Source organism: Polypterus senegalus, chromosome 14 (genome assembly GCF_016835505.1).
Source record: "Polypterus senegalus isolate Bchr_013 chromosome 14, ASM1683550v1, whole genome shotgun sequence".
NCBI lineage: Eukaryota > Metazoa > Chordata > Cladistia > Polypteriformes > Polypteridae > Polypterus > Polypterus senegalus.
Genome location: NC_053167.1, coordinates 104,232,007 through 104,249,423, shown reverse-complemented (window position 1 = coordinate 104,249,423; position 17,417 = coordinate 104,232,007). Strand labels below are relative to the sequence as shown.

Below are 17,417 nucleotides of genomic sequence, written 5' to 3'. Positions count from 1 at the left end.
GGGACCTTCAGAAAGTGACAAGAAACAGGCTCGCCTTTGTTTTTGTGCTTTTACATTTCAACAGTATTGCGTTACCTCCCTCATTCTTTAAATTACTGGCCATGCATTTCTGTCCACAAAGTGAATTGTTTTCATTTCAATGTACCAATGTAATTTCCAATAAAGAAAGAAAAAGAAGAGTTGAACCTGATGGGGGTTGTCCCTCCAATAGACAGTGGTTAGCAAGGACCCTATCCAAATGAGCTGAAGAAGCACTTTATTTTGTTTGAGGGGCTGCGTGACTCTGATTTGGAGGTGAGAGTGAATCTCCCAATGGCAAACTACAAATCTCTCCAGTTTATGAACACATTTGTCTCTTTACAGCACTGCAGAGAGAATGGAAAGACAATTCCACTTATTTATATTTTATACCTACATGTAACCCAGGAAGACACAGGGAGGTAAAACTGAATATCAGCTTAGACTAGAATCTTAGTGTCTGACAGATTCATGATTTGTTTATTAGCCCAATGTTTCTCAACCTTTTTGATGTCATGATCCACTTTTTTACATTAGTGTTTTTGCAAGCCTTAGGAATCCACGACAATAGTCAGAGTCAAGAGTGTACCCCTTGGTGATTCAAGCATTTCAGACCTAGGAGTGGAAGTATATCACACAGCAATGCCGATCGCTTAGGCAACCCTCCATGACCCACTATCATAATAAAGAATAGGAACTCCTGACCCAACCCAGTGAGAGACCCACCATGACCCACTGCCATAATAAAGAACAGGAACTCACAACTTGACCCAGTGAGAGACCCACCATGACCCACTACCATAATAAAGAACAGGAACTCACGACTCGGCCCAGTGAGAGACCCACCATGACCCACTACCATAATAAAGAAGGAACTCATGACTCGACCCAGTGAGAGACCCACCAATAATGCTTTGCATTTATATAGTGATTTTCTCACTACTCAAAGCGCTCAGCAATTGCAGGTTAAGGGCCTTTTTGGCATTTGCAGGATTCGAACCGGCAACCATCCAAATGCCAGTGCAGATCCCTAGCCTCAGAGCCACCACTCCTCCCTAACATAATAAAGAATAGGAACTCCAGACACGACCCAGTGACAGACCCACCATCATTATAAAGAATAGGAACTCACAATTTGACCCACTGGTTGAAAGACAGTGTTATCCACTGGGAAGTTCAGTCTTAAAATTAATGGTTCTAAAATAGCACTTCAATGGGTTTTATAGTTCCACGTAGACGCATTGCTTGACAAAGAACCAATTTATTCTGAAGTCTTCTTTGCAAATTAAATTGGTTGTTTGAGCTTTACAAAGGATCCTGATATGTGGACAAAACTAGAAATCTTTAATGTATAGTAGGTGACCTAGCAGGATACTAACAGATCAAGAATACCCAAACTTATCGTGTACAGGTTGAATCCTTTTGAAATTATGAACCCATTGGTGTTTCTGAAATCTGTTATCGTCTATTCATGGCTATTTATGGAACTTGTTACGGATCTAAATGAATGAAGATTCCTTCTGGAACCTTCATGTGGATGATTCTTTTGAGAACCAAAAATAGTTTCTCTATGGCATCTCTGTGAAGAACCGATTGCACGGCACTAGTTAAAAGTTTTCATTTTTTCATAATCTGCATATTGTCTTACATGGCTCCAGGTAAAGGTCATCTTACAGTATGCAAATTTTCCAGCGATTTTCTTAGCAAGTCCACAGTGTGCTCCTATGAAGGTCAGTCACCTGATGTGACATGTCCAGCGACTCACTTCAATAAACTTCAAACAGGTTCGATTTTGTCTTCAGTCATAGAGCGGGCTCTGTGTGCATCACAGCTGACAACCAATGAACAATGCATATAGTACAGTGAAGAGGAGTAACACCTCACAAAAAGAAGAAACACTCCTCTCTCAGATGTCTTGTGTTTGACCATGACTGAATGGGAAGAATACAAAAATGGGCCGTGAGTGTAGTTGAACTTGGCGTAGCTGTTAACACTTTGCACAATGCTGGATCCATTAGGCAGCATGCTATTGGCTGTCACAAAAAGGGATGAGCACGGCCGTGCCAGAAGGTTGGCAGTCAGTCGGTAAAAATGACATGGGTGGTGATTTGCAGTTGTTTAAACTGTCACTGTCCAGCAGCAAGATCAGCGTCTATGATTGTCAAATCTGACTGAGTCCATGACTAGAAGTCACGTAATGTGGCATTGGCTTTAGATGTGCTGTATGTATCATATATTAAAATACAAAATCCAGAAAAATGATTATTTATCTTCAGCAAATTCACTGCTTCCCCTCTTATTCATCTTCGGACAAAATGGCTCTGATAAAGTTGTAAAGAAGGGAAGCAACTCTTAACACCTGAAAACTCATCACAGTTTAAAATAAAATGGCAGTAAAACCACACTTGAGATAGAAGGAGCCCATACACCTTTATTTACATAAATAGAATTATAAAAATATTGCCATATATACAGATATCACAAAATAATTAAATAGACTTCCCAAAACCACTTATAAATACAGTACATCTAATATTTGTATTAATATGTTTAATAATCCTACTTCAATACACCAAATGGAAAAGTCTTAGTGGAATGAGACAAAACCGATTTTTAATAAATAAATAAATAAATAAAAGTACTCGTCTATTTGCGTCAGTGTTTCATACTCCCAGGCAGGTACCACTCAAGCTTAATGGTAATTTAGTGTGTTCTCCACATGAAAAATCACCTCTACATACATGATTAAAAATTATGTAAAAAATGCTAGAAAAATAAGTAAAAAAAATGTTTCCTAGAAACAGATACTTCTTCCCATTTCAGACTTATTGCAGAAATGCTTTTTTTTTTTTTGTTTTGTTTAATTTCTTGTTTGTTTATTTTCCGGTGCAAGCCATGCGTTCTCGTTTTCAGTGTTCGGCTGGCTACTTTGAAGTCCCATTTCTTTTGCTTCTCACACTTTATTTAACGCCAATCCTTCTGAATTGGAAGCTTTCTTCCCGTCGTTTTTCTTTTTACAGACAACTGCAGTAATGATGACAACAACGATCACGATCACCACAGCAGCACAGACAAGCAGTTTTGCTCCAATTCCATATTCTGTAAATAAAATTCAACAGGGCTGTTAAGAGTTTTATTGACAACATTCTGCTTTTTCACTCAGCTCATTTCATACACGGTTTTACACACTTTGTTCAAAAGCCTGTTACTACCATCATCCTGTACGCTTTGCTGCAGTCTGCAGAATGGGGCGTGGCTAAACCTGGGTGGAGTTAAACATTTAGTTCAACACATCCATCCATTATCCAACCCGCTATATCCTAACTACAGGGTCACGGGGGTCTGCTGGAGCCAATCCCAGCTAACACAGAGCACAAGGCAGGAAACAAACCACGGGCAGGGCACACACACACACACCAAGGATCCAATTTAGGATCGCCAATGCACCTAACCTGCATGTCTTTGGACTGTGAGAGGAAACCCACGCAGACACGGGGAGAACATGCAAACTCCATGCAGGGAGGACCCGGGAAGCAAACCCGGGTCTCCTAACTGCGAGGCAGCAGCGCTACCCACTGTGCCACCATGCCGCCCTAGTGCAACACAATGGAAATATTTTTATTGGTCGGGCCAATACAAATAGGCTATGTGAATTTCCACTTGGGATTAATAAAGTATCTATCTATCTATCTATCTATCTATCTATCTATCTATCTATCTATCTATCTGTCTAGTAACACTGTGAGTTCAATAAACACCACAGAAACATCACAAAATAAAACTTTTTCTCAAGAACGTTTGAATATGATGATGCACAATGAGAACAAATACATCACTATGTGTTTTTCTCATTTTTTCTGAATGATGTGAGGTCTACAAACTTCACTGGCAGTGTATACTACTGCCAGTTTATGTGAACTCTCTCTACCGAAAATATAGACGGGGATTAAAGTGTGACCATGACCCATGGACATGTGGGCCAAATATGTGATTTCCGGGAAATATGAGCGGAGTTAAATGTTTAACGTCACCCAGGTTTAGTCATTCTCCATTCCACATGCTGCGGCAAGGATCATAAAACACGGTTTACCCACAATGCACCACTCCACCAATCATTATTACACACTTGCCTATGGTTTGCAGTCTACGAAATTCAAATAGACTTAGTGTGATTTCACTTTCTCATTTTCTTTTAACAAAAAGTCCTGTCATAAGTTAACATGTTTATATTTAGAGGCTGTGGCAAATCAAACCTTATCACCTTTAATATTGTTAGAGATTTACTATAGATAATCTACTGTAGATAGTGTAAGGCCTAATAGAAGTTGAAAACCCATAGCTTAAATGTGATTTCTTCAGTTACATATTTTAAAAACCTTGTACTAATGCCGTGTGGATACATGCTAGAGCTACAGGGTTAAGGTGCCGTCCCAAATGTACCTTGCCAAACTTTGATGGAAGCCATCTCTTCATTTATATTTCTTAGTTGAGCTCAAGTCTCTGCTAGTTATTTTTCTCACCAGCCTACACCCCGTGTTTATGACAGCAGCTCGTGATAAGGGATCATGCCCAGAATCATTTCAGGGTGAGCATAGTCACCCATAACAGGTCATTTAAGGGCTGACCCGCAATACAACTGTAGATTACTGTAGAAATATTACTGGAAGATGTGTAGAGCATGTAATCTCCATTACAAAATGTTCCTCTCAAAAAGAGATGGCATCAAGTTGCAATCTCCTGCCTGCCCCACTTCAACTGCACATCTGCCTTCATTCTTTGTGTGACTTCTAAATTAATACCTATCAAAATCTAAAGATTAAAATGCCATTTAATCTCGGTGGGAACCATTTTAACAACATTCTTCTAATCAAAGCCAGAAACTAAAATGAATGCAATGCCCAATTTAGTCCATTAAAAAGCACATACGGGGATGTCAGATTTGATGAAGCCTGAAAGTGGAAAGTGGTCTTCACATTTTTTTTTTTTATTTATTTTTGAGCCAGAGCTCATCGATTACTGCTTTAACTCTTTGTTTCATTAGATATCCTTTCTCCAAATTTGATCAGACTTATTTTCTGAACCTGCCCGTTCTATAGAAACTCTGCCAGTGATTTTTGATGTTAAGACACATGCAGCGACATTTGGACAGTTTAGAGTCACATATCAAAACAGAGTACACGTGATTATGATATGGGCGGAAAACTCGTGCAGCCAGAGAAAAGTGTGCGAATACGACGGGAATAGGCAAACGGCACACAGGCAGAATGTGAAGCCGGGACTCCCGAAATGCGAGGACTTCTCAGCCAAAGTTTGTGTAATCGAATTATCTGAAAACGCAGGTTAACTTTTGAATAGATTGCTCCATAAACGTCCACCAATTTCTTTTTTTTACACAGTACTGTATTTGATCTAGTGTGGTCTTTTGATTTACTATTTAGAATTCCCAAATAGCCACAAACCTTTTTTGTGAAGCAGCACCTATGAACATTTCCATAACAAATCCATCACACCTACATGTCAGTATTGCACTGTGACAGGCAGTATAATTATCTTTTTATATCCGTTTTCTTTATTTTGTGCTTTCTATTAAGTTGTTGACAGCCCATCACACCAAGCACAAGGGTACAGTCAACTCAGAGAAACTGGCCAGTTAGTCACTGGGCTACACTCACATAGAGCTGCTTTAGTTTTTGGGATGTAGTGGAAAACCCAAGCATACATGGGTTGAAGGAGATACCCACACAGACAGTGTGCACTGTGGCATTATCCATTGTGCGACAGAGCTATCCTGACAAATGACATATACAGTACATCTCGGTTATTAACAAACTCATTTAATCTGAATGGCAGATACTTGTGCTGTGAATAGTCACATCAGCCATTGGCGTAGCACTTGATGGCTACTGAATCAGAGCCCCCTCAGTTTGAGTGGTAACGTGGGCACGATCCAGATCTGACAGGAGCACGCATACCTCTCCATCAGTCCATCCATCTATCTTCAAACCCATTTATCCCGAGTAGCGTAGCAGGACAGCTGGAGCCAATCCCAGCATGCATTGGTTGCAAGGTAGGCACAACACCTGGACAGGGCACGCACACCAGGGCCAATTTACCTCACTTGCATGTTTTTGGACTTCTTTTAGACTGAGTGGGTAAAAATGGATGGGTATAAAGAACTGGAGCAATCATTAACTAAACCGTGATTTAATGCAATCAGCCGACTCTTCAGATTAAAATACAGCTTTCCATATTTTGCTACCCTTTCTCCATATTTCTGAGTAATGAATCTGACTAAGAGCACACCAATCACTCACTTTAGAGCTGAGTCTCTAATTAAAGCCTTAGCATTTTAATGAGACAGCAACCCGAATGGATTACATTCATCTAAGTCTAGTTAAGTTGAAATACTTTACCATTTAGAAAGTGCGTATCCATCGGCGAACACTGCATTTCTGACTCCTGGCCAAACTGATTCAAGACGTCCCGAGAGGGAATGATGACCTGCACGGTGAAGCAGTAGCTTTCTCCTCGGTCGATCTTCAATTTGTATTTATTACTAGTTGTATCTGCTTCTTTCTACATAATAAAAACATAGTATATAAAACAGTTAATATAACTAGAGATTATAACTTAATGATAAGTAATTACAAAACTGCAATTAATCTACATAATTATTTTCTTAGCCAGGACAGAAGTAGCCGACTAGCTCATTAAGATCTGTCTGAATATTTTACTTTATAAAAAAGTCACAAAAAAAAACTGGACAACTATAAAATATCCAGAATTAATTTACAGCAAGAGGAATATGAACCATTATATGCTTACAAGACAGTGACAGAACTGTACTGGAATAATGCAGGTTTGGTCAATTTAGAAACTGCAGTAACTTAAACCTGCCAAATACTGTAGAAGTCAGCAGTTTTGGGGGTCTCAGTGGTGACCCCAAACCTGTCCAGCTTAAATAGAGCTACTCCCTTAAAACTGCCTATCATATATCATATTGAATATGATCACGTTCAACGAGAAAGGTTATTATTTTTTACCCTGGCATATAATTTGGTAATAGGACTTTCCACACTAAAAGTAATATAAACAGAATCAAAAGAAAAAAACACATTAATATGAGAGACATTCAATATGTCCTGGTACTGTTCAGCAGTGCCCTCGTGGCCATTACTCTTAAATATTTGAAACTATTTAATGATCAACTACAGTAACTAGCAACATAATTTATATAGCTACATTAATACGTTTTTAGCCATAGTAAATCAAGTGAACTTGTCATATCTCCCCCAAATTAAACAAATCCCTCATACTTAAAATGATTAAAGATTCAGTTTGCAGGAGAACAAGAACCTTAGTGGTCTCTCAGGGAAGAAAAGTCAACCACATGGATAAGGTATGCTATCCCAACCCCTCAGCCTCTGCCAAGCTTAACAGAGATGTGAGAATCTTCTCCGATCCTTGGCTATTTGCTAGATAAGCTACATGTGTGGCATGTCATAACTGCCTGGAGGCGCTCTACGAATGTATGGCCATGAAAACCAGTTGGAGTACTTCTCGAAAAGTCTTCACATGGACTCTGTATTCAGTCATACACACGCTATACTGTCCTGTAACTAAAATGATATCATAACACAACCAAAGGCACTGCGTGGGGTCGGCCGGGGGGCCCAGGTGCCCAGAGTCGACCTCAACCCTCCCCGGGAGGCACAACGGGTCATTGAACTGCGTCACCAAAGCAGACAGGTAGGTGCCCAGGTTTTCTCCCCGGCAACTCTATGACCTCCTGGACCTCTCCAAAGGCCACGCGTCTGGGCTGCGCACCAGGGAGGACCACCACTCCGCCCACCTCCCAGAGCGAGGCATGGGGCGGATGGAGTCAAGCGCGGACGGCAGAATGGGGGGAGAGGGGAGGGACGCCGAGGGAGGATGCCTCTTCCGACCCCGCCTCTCCGGAGAGGTCGGGTCCAACCATCCGACTGGGGATGGCATTGGTAATGATCCTTCCGCTGGTTCACCCACAGAAACCTTGTTACGACTTTTACTTCCTCTACATAGTCAAGTTCGATCGTCTTCTCGGCCCTCCGCCAGAGACTGCAATCGACTGCGGCAGGGCTGATCCGAGGACCTCACTAAACCATCCAATCGGTAGTAGCGATGGGTGGTGTTTACAAAGGGTATGGGAAAGGGGCTATATAAATAAAATGTAGTATTATTATTATTAAACATGATGCTTGCAATTTTCAGTGTCATGAAGGAGCAGACGTGCAATGTGCTAGTAAACATGATTTGCCTTATTAATATGGTAGTGAGAAAAACAAATCTGGAATGCTATAATATATCTATACTGATATCATTTAATAAACTCGCTTAACTCAATTTTAGGGTCATGAGGCCTCTTATGGAAGCACTGGCCACAAAGCAAGAACCAACTCTGCATGGGGAGACAGGACATCACAGGGCAAACGGAACCATCCTGAGCCAATTCATAGCTGTCAAGTAACCAAGCATGTGAACCTTTGGATGAAAACTGGATAAATCAAAGGAAAAGCAATGCAGACACAAGATGGGGTTTGAACCTGGTGTCTGTACCTGTGAGACAGTTTCACTAACCACCCTAGCACCCTATATTATATTAGTTGCAGTTGGTATTATATTATATGTTAAATGACAAAGTAAATGCTCAATAAATCAGTAATATTATGTGTAATGCTCTTGAAGGAGACCAACCAGTTTACAGCATGTTCATAATTCATTGCCCAAATCAAAACCTTTAAAAGATGTCTTTCAATAGGTGAGCTACTGTACCTTTCCTGTACTTGACGCTCTCCTGTAGAACACTCTGTACTTAAAGTCATCTCTGAAGATCTCCCTTATGCTCATGAAACTTCCGTTGGACTTTCTGAGTCCTGAGACTGGATCTTCTATTAGGAGTGTGATCCAGTCCTTTTGTTCATTAATTTCAATACTGAATTTGGGTTGTCCAATTTGAGCTGAAATTGGGAAAAAATACATTTGTGAAATTTTAAATCCTCCTTAAATTCCCATTCTCCTCCATTAGTGGTTATTCTGAGAGTTCATGCACATTTGAAAGAGTCATACTCATAGAAAATAAGGGTAATGATAAGCTGCTTGCTGGACTTCAAATTATAGGATCAAACCATCAAAACCAGACCCTTACTCACTTTGTGCTAACAGCAAGTGATTTACCTCGCCTTTGATTGATGACAGGAACATTTCTGTTGCATTATAATGTGTAAAGTTAATTACAACGTTGCTCACCATGAAAAAGACAACTACCGTGTGCATCTGCATACACCAAAAATGTCTACAAAAGGTAACTTTCATACATTTAAAACAGAATTGCACAATACTACATTTCAGATCTAAAATATTTTTATACCAAAATACAAAATCTATATTCTGGCTGTTTTTAAATTAACAGTACTGTAATGGACGCTAACATAATGCATACTGATGTTGCGACCTGTTGTGTGCATGCCTCAATAAACATTATATAGCATACAATACATGCAATACATATTTATTATATATTTATTTTTTAAAGTATATGAAATTGTAATTATAGTTTTTTTTCTCTCTACTATTTATAATTTTGTGCAGAACACACTTTTACAAAGCTTTTAAGGTAAGCAAATTAAAATGCCATGTTCATTAACAAGTCTATGTCCTAAATAGATGAACAATTACTGTTAAGCTAAAAGAGGGAAATGGGCTGAAAGCCTATAATATGATATTGCCCTTATTTGGCCCTTTCTTTTTAGTATAAACCTATTGTACAAAAGAAACAATGCAAAAGAATTTGAGATGCCATGCAATGAAATAAGCACATGTGATTTTATTGCTTTGGCTCTAAAACAGATTTTTCCTTTGCATGCTGTGCCCTACCTACGCTCTTAAAAATAAAAGTGCCATAGAGGGGACCCTTTTTATTTCTTGAGATCCTTAATAGGCTCCATATATAAATGACAACAGATTTGTTAAATACCACTGTATTCCTGACTCTTGCTGCACACAGTGAAGCAGGCTATGTTCAGGGTTTCTGAATGTCAGTATCTACAAGGTGTTCTACTATACATACATACATACATACATACATACATACATACATACATATACATATACATACTGATTCCTGTTTTATCCACATATTAGGAACCTTTTCAAAGCCCAAATGCCAAATTCAAATGCAAATGAATAAAGAATAAAGTTGTACCAAAAAAGAATCAATACAAATTATTTTATTATATAATATTATTATTATTATATTAGTATTATCAATCCATCTATCCAAACCCGCTACATCTTAACTACAGGGTCATGTGGGGCTGCTGGAGCCAATCCCAGCCAACACAGGTCGCCAGCCCACAGCAGGACACGCGCACACACACATTTGGGCCAATTTAGGATCGCCAATGCACCTAACCTGCATGTCTTTGGACTGAGGAAGGAAACCGGAGTACTGCAAACACGGGGAGAACATGCAAACTCCGCGAAGCGAACCCAGGTCTCCTAACTGTGAGGCAGGAGGGCTACCCACTGCGCCACCGGGCCGCCCACGTATTATCAAGCAATTCATTAACTACTAAATGAATGAGTCATATATGTTTCATTTACTTGATAAACTCAATTAATCTAATATTAAAATCTTCAAATGCTGTACATACTGTCTCTGTAGGGAGTGATCTTAGGAGATAACGCATATCGTGCCTCTTCTGGATCTTCATCCTGCTGGTTAGGCACAGAGTTGACCCGCGCCGTGTACGTGTCATTCACGTTGGTCATAACCGAGGTCAGGTCGCACTCCGTTTTGGTCGTTAGTATGCAATACTTGCTCTTCAAAGTATTTGACTTTTTCCTGTATTAGCAAAAGAAAATCATTATTAAGACTCTAAGCATTGTGGAAAAGAAGATTTTTAAAACTAGATTCTCGACATTGATATTGATGCTTGGGGGATTGCACATGGAGTGTTTCGCATAAGTTGACCGTTAGGTGGCAGTAGACGAACGCACGTTCACTAGCAACAGGTCTACGGAACTGTGAGTTAAATATGTGTGGGCATCTTAACTCTCAGCTGCGAAAAAAACAAACTTATATGAAGTATGATGCATTTCATTAAACATTTCCACAGAATTAGACCTTTTGGAAAATGTTCCCACATTTTTACATTTCCGGTTAATTGTTCATTAACAACCGACGGACTGTATGGTGTCTTTTTCTTCGTTTAAATCTCTGTACACCTTTAAAATGCAACTTGGGAGTATTTCTACTATTGAAAAACGTTAATTTCACAGAATTTGTAAAATCTAACCTAATGTTATAAGCACATGCATTTATTGCGTTTAGTGCGCTCTTCTCCCTGAGCAGTCGCCCCAAACTAGCTAAATCCATAAATCCATAAATATTACATAGCAAATGCAAACACCATATTCAGTTATTCATCCGGGAATACTCATTCCCATAATTGCTTGATTTTTGTTTTTTCTTTCTCTCTATAGAGTTCCCAACATTTTCCACATTGCATCACCATGAAACATATAGATCCCCTTAGCTAGTGGTCTCCTCTGTTTTTGTCAGTGCTGGCTGCTGGCGTTTGATCCCGCGCTAATTACTCCTCTAGAAAAGGACATCCTGGAGTAAACGAAATATATCTCTCGATGGAGAGAGACGCCATAAACAGGATCTAAAGATCGGATGCAATTTCCCAGTAACGGAATACACCCACAAGAACTGTCTCCTCTGAGAAATGGTAAGCATTTGCCCCTTTCTAAAGACACACCAGAGATCTTTTTATTTCTCGCAATAAAAAAACTTAAACATCACAGCTGATATTTATCCACATTTATTACACATCACCCTGTTCTTTTTTGAGCGGCTAAACATTTGAACTCCTTAAGCCTTAATTTTTAATACTTACCCATATACATCCACCGTGTACGTGTAATTTGCCGGCTTAGGTTTCCATTCAAGTATCGTTTTGAAATTTATCGAAGACCACACGATATCCGTCGCCACTGGCACATCATTTGAGTTACCTTTGGGAAAGAAAGGCGTGTGAATAAAAGGGCTGAAACTGCCCAAGCAATAAGTAACTCGTGACAAGTTCTTAAATACTAACATTATCAAAGCTGTTTTTTACAATGCATGATATCCTAGACGCACATATTCTCAAGCATGAGGGACTCGGATGGAGGTGGGTAGCTCGTTTCACATGAAAACATTGTGGACCAAGATTTGATGCCACGCAGAGATGGCATCACTGGAGAGTTAGGTTTACCAATTAACTAAATGAAAATTTGGATACCAGGAGAAAATGCAAACACAGGTAACAACCCCAACTAGGGGGTCTAAATATCACAGGTGTTACTGTTGAGTTTTCTGTGTTAAACTGAAACCGCATCGCATTCTCAAACCCGACTAATACAATTCGGGGTCGTAGGGGGATGCGATCCCGTAGAGCAGGGGACAGTGCAGTCAGTCTCAGGGTCCACTCAGGCACATATACCTGCACGCCTTTCGGAATGTGGGTGGGACAACAGACGTAGACACATCCGGGAAAAATGTGCAGAGTAGTAGGGGACAGAACCTGGGACGCGGCTCTAAATTCGACACTTCTGCAATGGGTCTAGCGATTCCAGACTGACATTATTTAAGTGTGAATTCCTGCTTTATTATGCACTGGTATCCCGGCCTGGATTCGTTCCTGCCCTGATGTGATCCACTTAAACGGCTTTAGAAATCAATTATGCTTTTTGGCTTTCAAAAGACTATCACTCAAAACTGATACGGCTGCGGGTGTGAGACGAATGCATCTTTTAAATACTTGATAGTTGTACTGAATAGACTTGACGAGTTTCTATCGCTCGAAATATTCACCGTTTTCAACTGAATAAACGGTTGCTGATGTCAGTAGGACGATCGGCACGCTTGTTACCCTTGGATTGCTTGCCGAAGAGAATCGTTATCTGTCAGCTGAATTTCGTCAGCACCCTCTACTGCAATCGCAGCACCGCATTCTTATTTTATTACCTACGACCAATGAAGCTCGGAAACTCAACCCTACGAACACACCAAAGAGTACAAAAATACGGTGCTCGTCATGAGTCTTTCAACCTGGCATCTTAATAAGACAACGTTCTCTACATTTTGGAAATACCGCTGCAGATTGCATTAGCAACCTTTGAAATTATATTTTAAAAGTCAGACATCCTTACCTGTAACCTCTCCGTTCAGAGACAGTAAAACGCAGCAGCAGAAAACTCCGACAGGTAATAAAGAGTACATGTCCAAAATAAGGCGTGTTTAATTCAGAAGTTACTTGCAGTAGCTCGCCGTGTGTCCGGAGGGATTTCTTTCTAGTAGATAATTTAATAAGACAATGTAGTGTATATAATCCCAGGCTTTCTTCAAGAAGGTAATGTCCAAATAGTTTATGGGGACGACACGGGAGTGAGTGTATATATACCTTCCGCACAAGGGAAGAAACTCAAGACTTTTACCGATGCAATTTATTCCAGTGACTCACACATACGACGTGATACAAAGACTTCCGCCCCCAGGAATGTGGCGTTCCCCTGCAAGAGAGAGAGACGAAGTGGGAGGGACTGACATGGGAGCTGGAGGAGGAAGCGTTGAAGGGGGGCTTTAAGGTGTGTGTGTGTGTGTGTGTGTTGGGGAGGCTTAGCTATTACAGTGAATGGGGGCTTGTGCGGGAAATGCGCTCACCTGAACCACGTGTGTGCAGAAACGCGCACCTCCACACTCGCCCAGCAGGTCGCTTTGACAACAGAAGTGGCTTTGATTTGACGAAATGGGGTGGTCTTCGGCTTTTTTTGCAATGTTGCGTTAAAACTGTTTTACGTACGTAACGTGTTCATATACATATTCAAAATAAATTCCACATGTAAGGATAATGTTAACACAGTATATATAAACTTTGCGCTGTTTTTAATTGAACGAGCATGTATGTCTGTGTCTTTAAATATACATTATAGTATTTTTTATGTTTCATATTAAACAAATGATTCACGTTGTTTCCGCAAAACAAAAAAGCTGTTAGAAAGTACATAAAATTTACACTTTCTCTGGAAACTGATCCGAAATTGGCCACGTATTGTTCAATAGAGCCTATTTATTGACTTTTGATCATTACTGCATGATTTTTTTCATTTTCATCAATTCGTGCAATATGACAGAACAGGAATGCGCGGAGTTTAAGCAGTTTTACAGTAGAACTGGATCAAGTCTGGAGCTAAATCTGAACAGTGTATTACAGCTTGTGTACCATTTTAGTCAAGAGGGAGCCAGGTTTCAGTCATCTTCATGTCTTGCTTGGCGCCGAATCGGGAGTCAACAGTTGTGATGCAGTGACTAAAATACGCGACCCCACCTCTCCAGGTACAGTGTACATTAAATACGTATAATAAATAATAAAGAATAAGCCAGACGTTTGATCTTTGTGGTGCATTACCTGGAGTACAAAAATGACACGCGTACAGACTATTCCGCATGGGGGCAAATACATAATGTATAGGAATGTATTAGAAAAAATACCGGTATTACTGTGATGTTGTTTCGGGACAAACACAAAAAAGACACTGATGCGCATAAATCCGTACCGCTCGCCATCAATACCACTCTCTTCACTTTATACAACAGAAACAAATATTTCCTAAATGTACTGTCTTCTCGTACATATATAGCCAAATTAATAGCCTTATGTTACGATTTGGTTTGCGTATTAGTATTCTTAAGTGTTATTTCCATACAGGAGTATATATCAATAAATATTATTATTTCCGCGAAATAAAAAAAAATATATGACTTTTTAAAATGTACGGAGACGCAGATATATATAAGATACATATTTAGGAACTGAGCACAAAGGGTTAAATTTCTCGTTATAGTACATAAAATATCATTCAAACGGCAAAGTGATTGGCGCCGACGGAGAGAGTGCCTATTTAATTTAAGTAGATGTACTTATTATTTTTTTTATTTGATTAGAAATTTTAACATGTGTTATCGAGAGTGACAATATGTTTTCATTAGTAAACCACGTGCAAATTTCAAGTTCAACATTTTAATTTTATGCGTAGGGAAAAATGGCATTCGTACTACTACTACTTCTACTACTACTACTACTACTACTAATAATAATAATAATAATGTGATCTTGGAACAAATGATTTCAGGTACAAACTGCTTTTAGCGCTACTGGATAGACTCCGCAACTCAAGACCTTTATTAGAATTAAGCCATTTTGAGAATGTTATTCTACATACAGCGTGTTACACACTGAAACATCAGAGCCCTGGAGTGAGATGGTTTAGCACAGTCGGCGCACAGCTCCGGGGACGCAGATTTCAATCCCGTATAAAGTCCGCGCGCCGATGTTAAATTAGGTTGAGGTTCGACAGTCGTTCGGCGGTCCGCGCAATTTCTCTGTTATCTTTCCACGGACGCGATTGTTAGGCTCATTTGAAAATCCACCGAACGCCTTCCGTGTATGATTTAAACTTGTGCTACTTCCAGTTCCGGATTCTGCCTTCATATATTATGATTCCCACACAAAACATTATTACTGAATTAAAAAATGGAAGGAAAATAAGTACAGGCTGTATGGTGGGAACGGTAGGCGCTGAAAGAGAAGACTGAATATTGTTCACACTCGGTGGTCTGCATTAATTTAGTTTAATGAACTTCATTTTAAGTGGAGGTTACCATAATCGTTTACATAAAACTTTTTTTTTTCAAAAAATACACTTCGTATTTTTTTAAATTCAGCGTGTCAGAAATAATAACCAAACCGCTTCAATTTAAGAAGTAGGAATGGTCCAAACTTCAAAAGATGGTAAGACCAAGGTCAGGCTAAACGTCTGTTCCCTCCCATGCAGTGTTTGCTTGGACCAGCTCTACATACGGAATCAGGAGAGATAACGGACAGGAGCGCGCGCACGTCCACACCCGGGCCGATCTGAAACCATCAATGCACCTGACCCGTGCGTGCACTCTTAACGATGCTGGTTCTACAATTGCACAGGCTGCGTGGGTTTTCGTAGACCCATTGCTTGGCATTCTGGGAAGGGTCCTGCCCATAAATTGATGCTTAAATATTTGGTCGAAACATACATCTTTAATATACAGTATATACCTAGCAGAATACTAGATCAAGGACACCTAAACTCAGCGTGTGTTATTATTTATATACATAGCTGTTTAAAATCATGGAACCCATAGGTACTTCACAAATCTGATATAATATATTTATTGTTATTTACAGTGCATGTTACGGCCCCAAATAAAAAAAAAGGTCTTTCTGAAATCATCATTTGGATGGGAACTAAAAATGATTCCCCTTTGACATCACTCTGAAAAACTGCCTTGGCGCCTTTATTTTCCAGTATATCTGTAGATGAGTATCTGTAGATGAGGTTAAAAAAAACAAAAAAAACGAAATACTGTAAAAGTAATATTGGGAGAAGAAGATTAGGACCCTTGGCCCGTGTACTGACAACGCTAAACACTGCGCCACCGTCCACGCCTTGCTCGTTCGACCCCGGATTGGAAGAAGCATTGTTGAGACTTGTATGCTAATTTAATGGAGTCTCATTTTAGTTTCGTTTACTACCAAAAATAAGCATTTCAAAAGAAGTATTACAATGTAAAATAATTCACAAATTGAGTTAAAGAAAAGAGTAAATTGGGCAATCAGGAGATGCTATCAGTTTTATATATCAATGAATGAGTTACTCATAAACCATTTTAAAAAAATCCCAAAACGTAATTAGTAGTTTAAACAACGCAATACATCCTCGTTTTTGATTAAAACTATAGGAATCTTTAGCAGAAGTGCGGCCAGACTGCAGTTAACGGAAAGCGACGAGGAAGCGCCACGTGACCCTCTCGCCGTGTTTCGCGTTGGAGGGAGGCCCGCCTGCCAGTGGCGGTGAGCTCTCGCGTGACGTTCAATCTGCCGCATGCCTTCACGAGGCAGGCAGCTGGCTGGCGGTATTTGGGCTTAATTTAGAGGACAACCACCAGTATTATAGGAGTATTCCACAGCAGCCGCTTCAGGCATGCAGAATTAGGCGTACTTGCACATAAAGGATCATTTGCTCACTGTTAATGTTAGGTTTTGTATGATTTAAAGGATAAGTATGCAACTACAGACCATAATGTTGGATTGACCTTCCTCAAGGAAGCTTTATCCCAATTACATGAACGCAATTGTTCTGTAGGCTCTTGTTCAGACCTGTTTTTGATTAAGTAATACTGTAACTGACAAATGTTGTCTGGCACACCTGTTGATGTTTAGGGCCGCACTATGGTATTCTGGCAGGCTTCTATTATCTTGTCATCTAAACGTTAATTT

The 17,417-nt window shown here is 39.8% G+C and overlaps 1 protein-coding gene across 1 annotated transcript; it reads right to left on the bottom strand.

The window, feature by feature from the left end:
- Nucleotides 1-2,768: 2,768 nt before the first annotated feature.
- Nucleotides 2,769-13,609, bottom strand: f3a (coagulation factor IIIa). The gene is made up of 6 exons (XM_039734596.1): nt 13,258-13,609; nt 11,961-12,078; nt 10,710-10,900; nt 8,830-9,014; nt 6,432-6,594; nt 2,769-3,117 (listed from the first exon to the last, which is right to left on the bottom strand). Exons 1-6 carry the CDS (start codon nt 13,325-13,327, stop codon nt 2,972-2,974), a joined length of 873 nt encoding a protein of 290 aa, XP_039590530.1. The 5' UTR covers nt 13,328-13,609; the 3' UTR covers nt 2,769-2,971.
- Between the last annotated feature and the right edge of the window lie 3,808 nt (nt 13,610-17,417).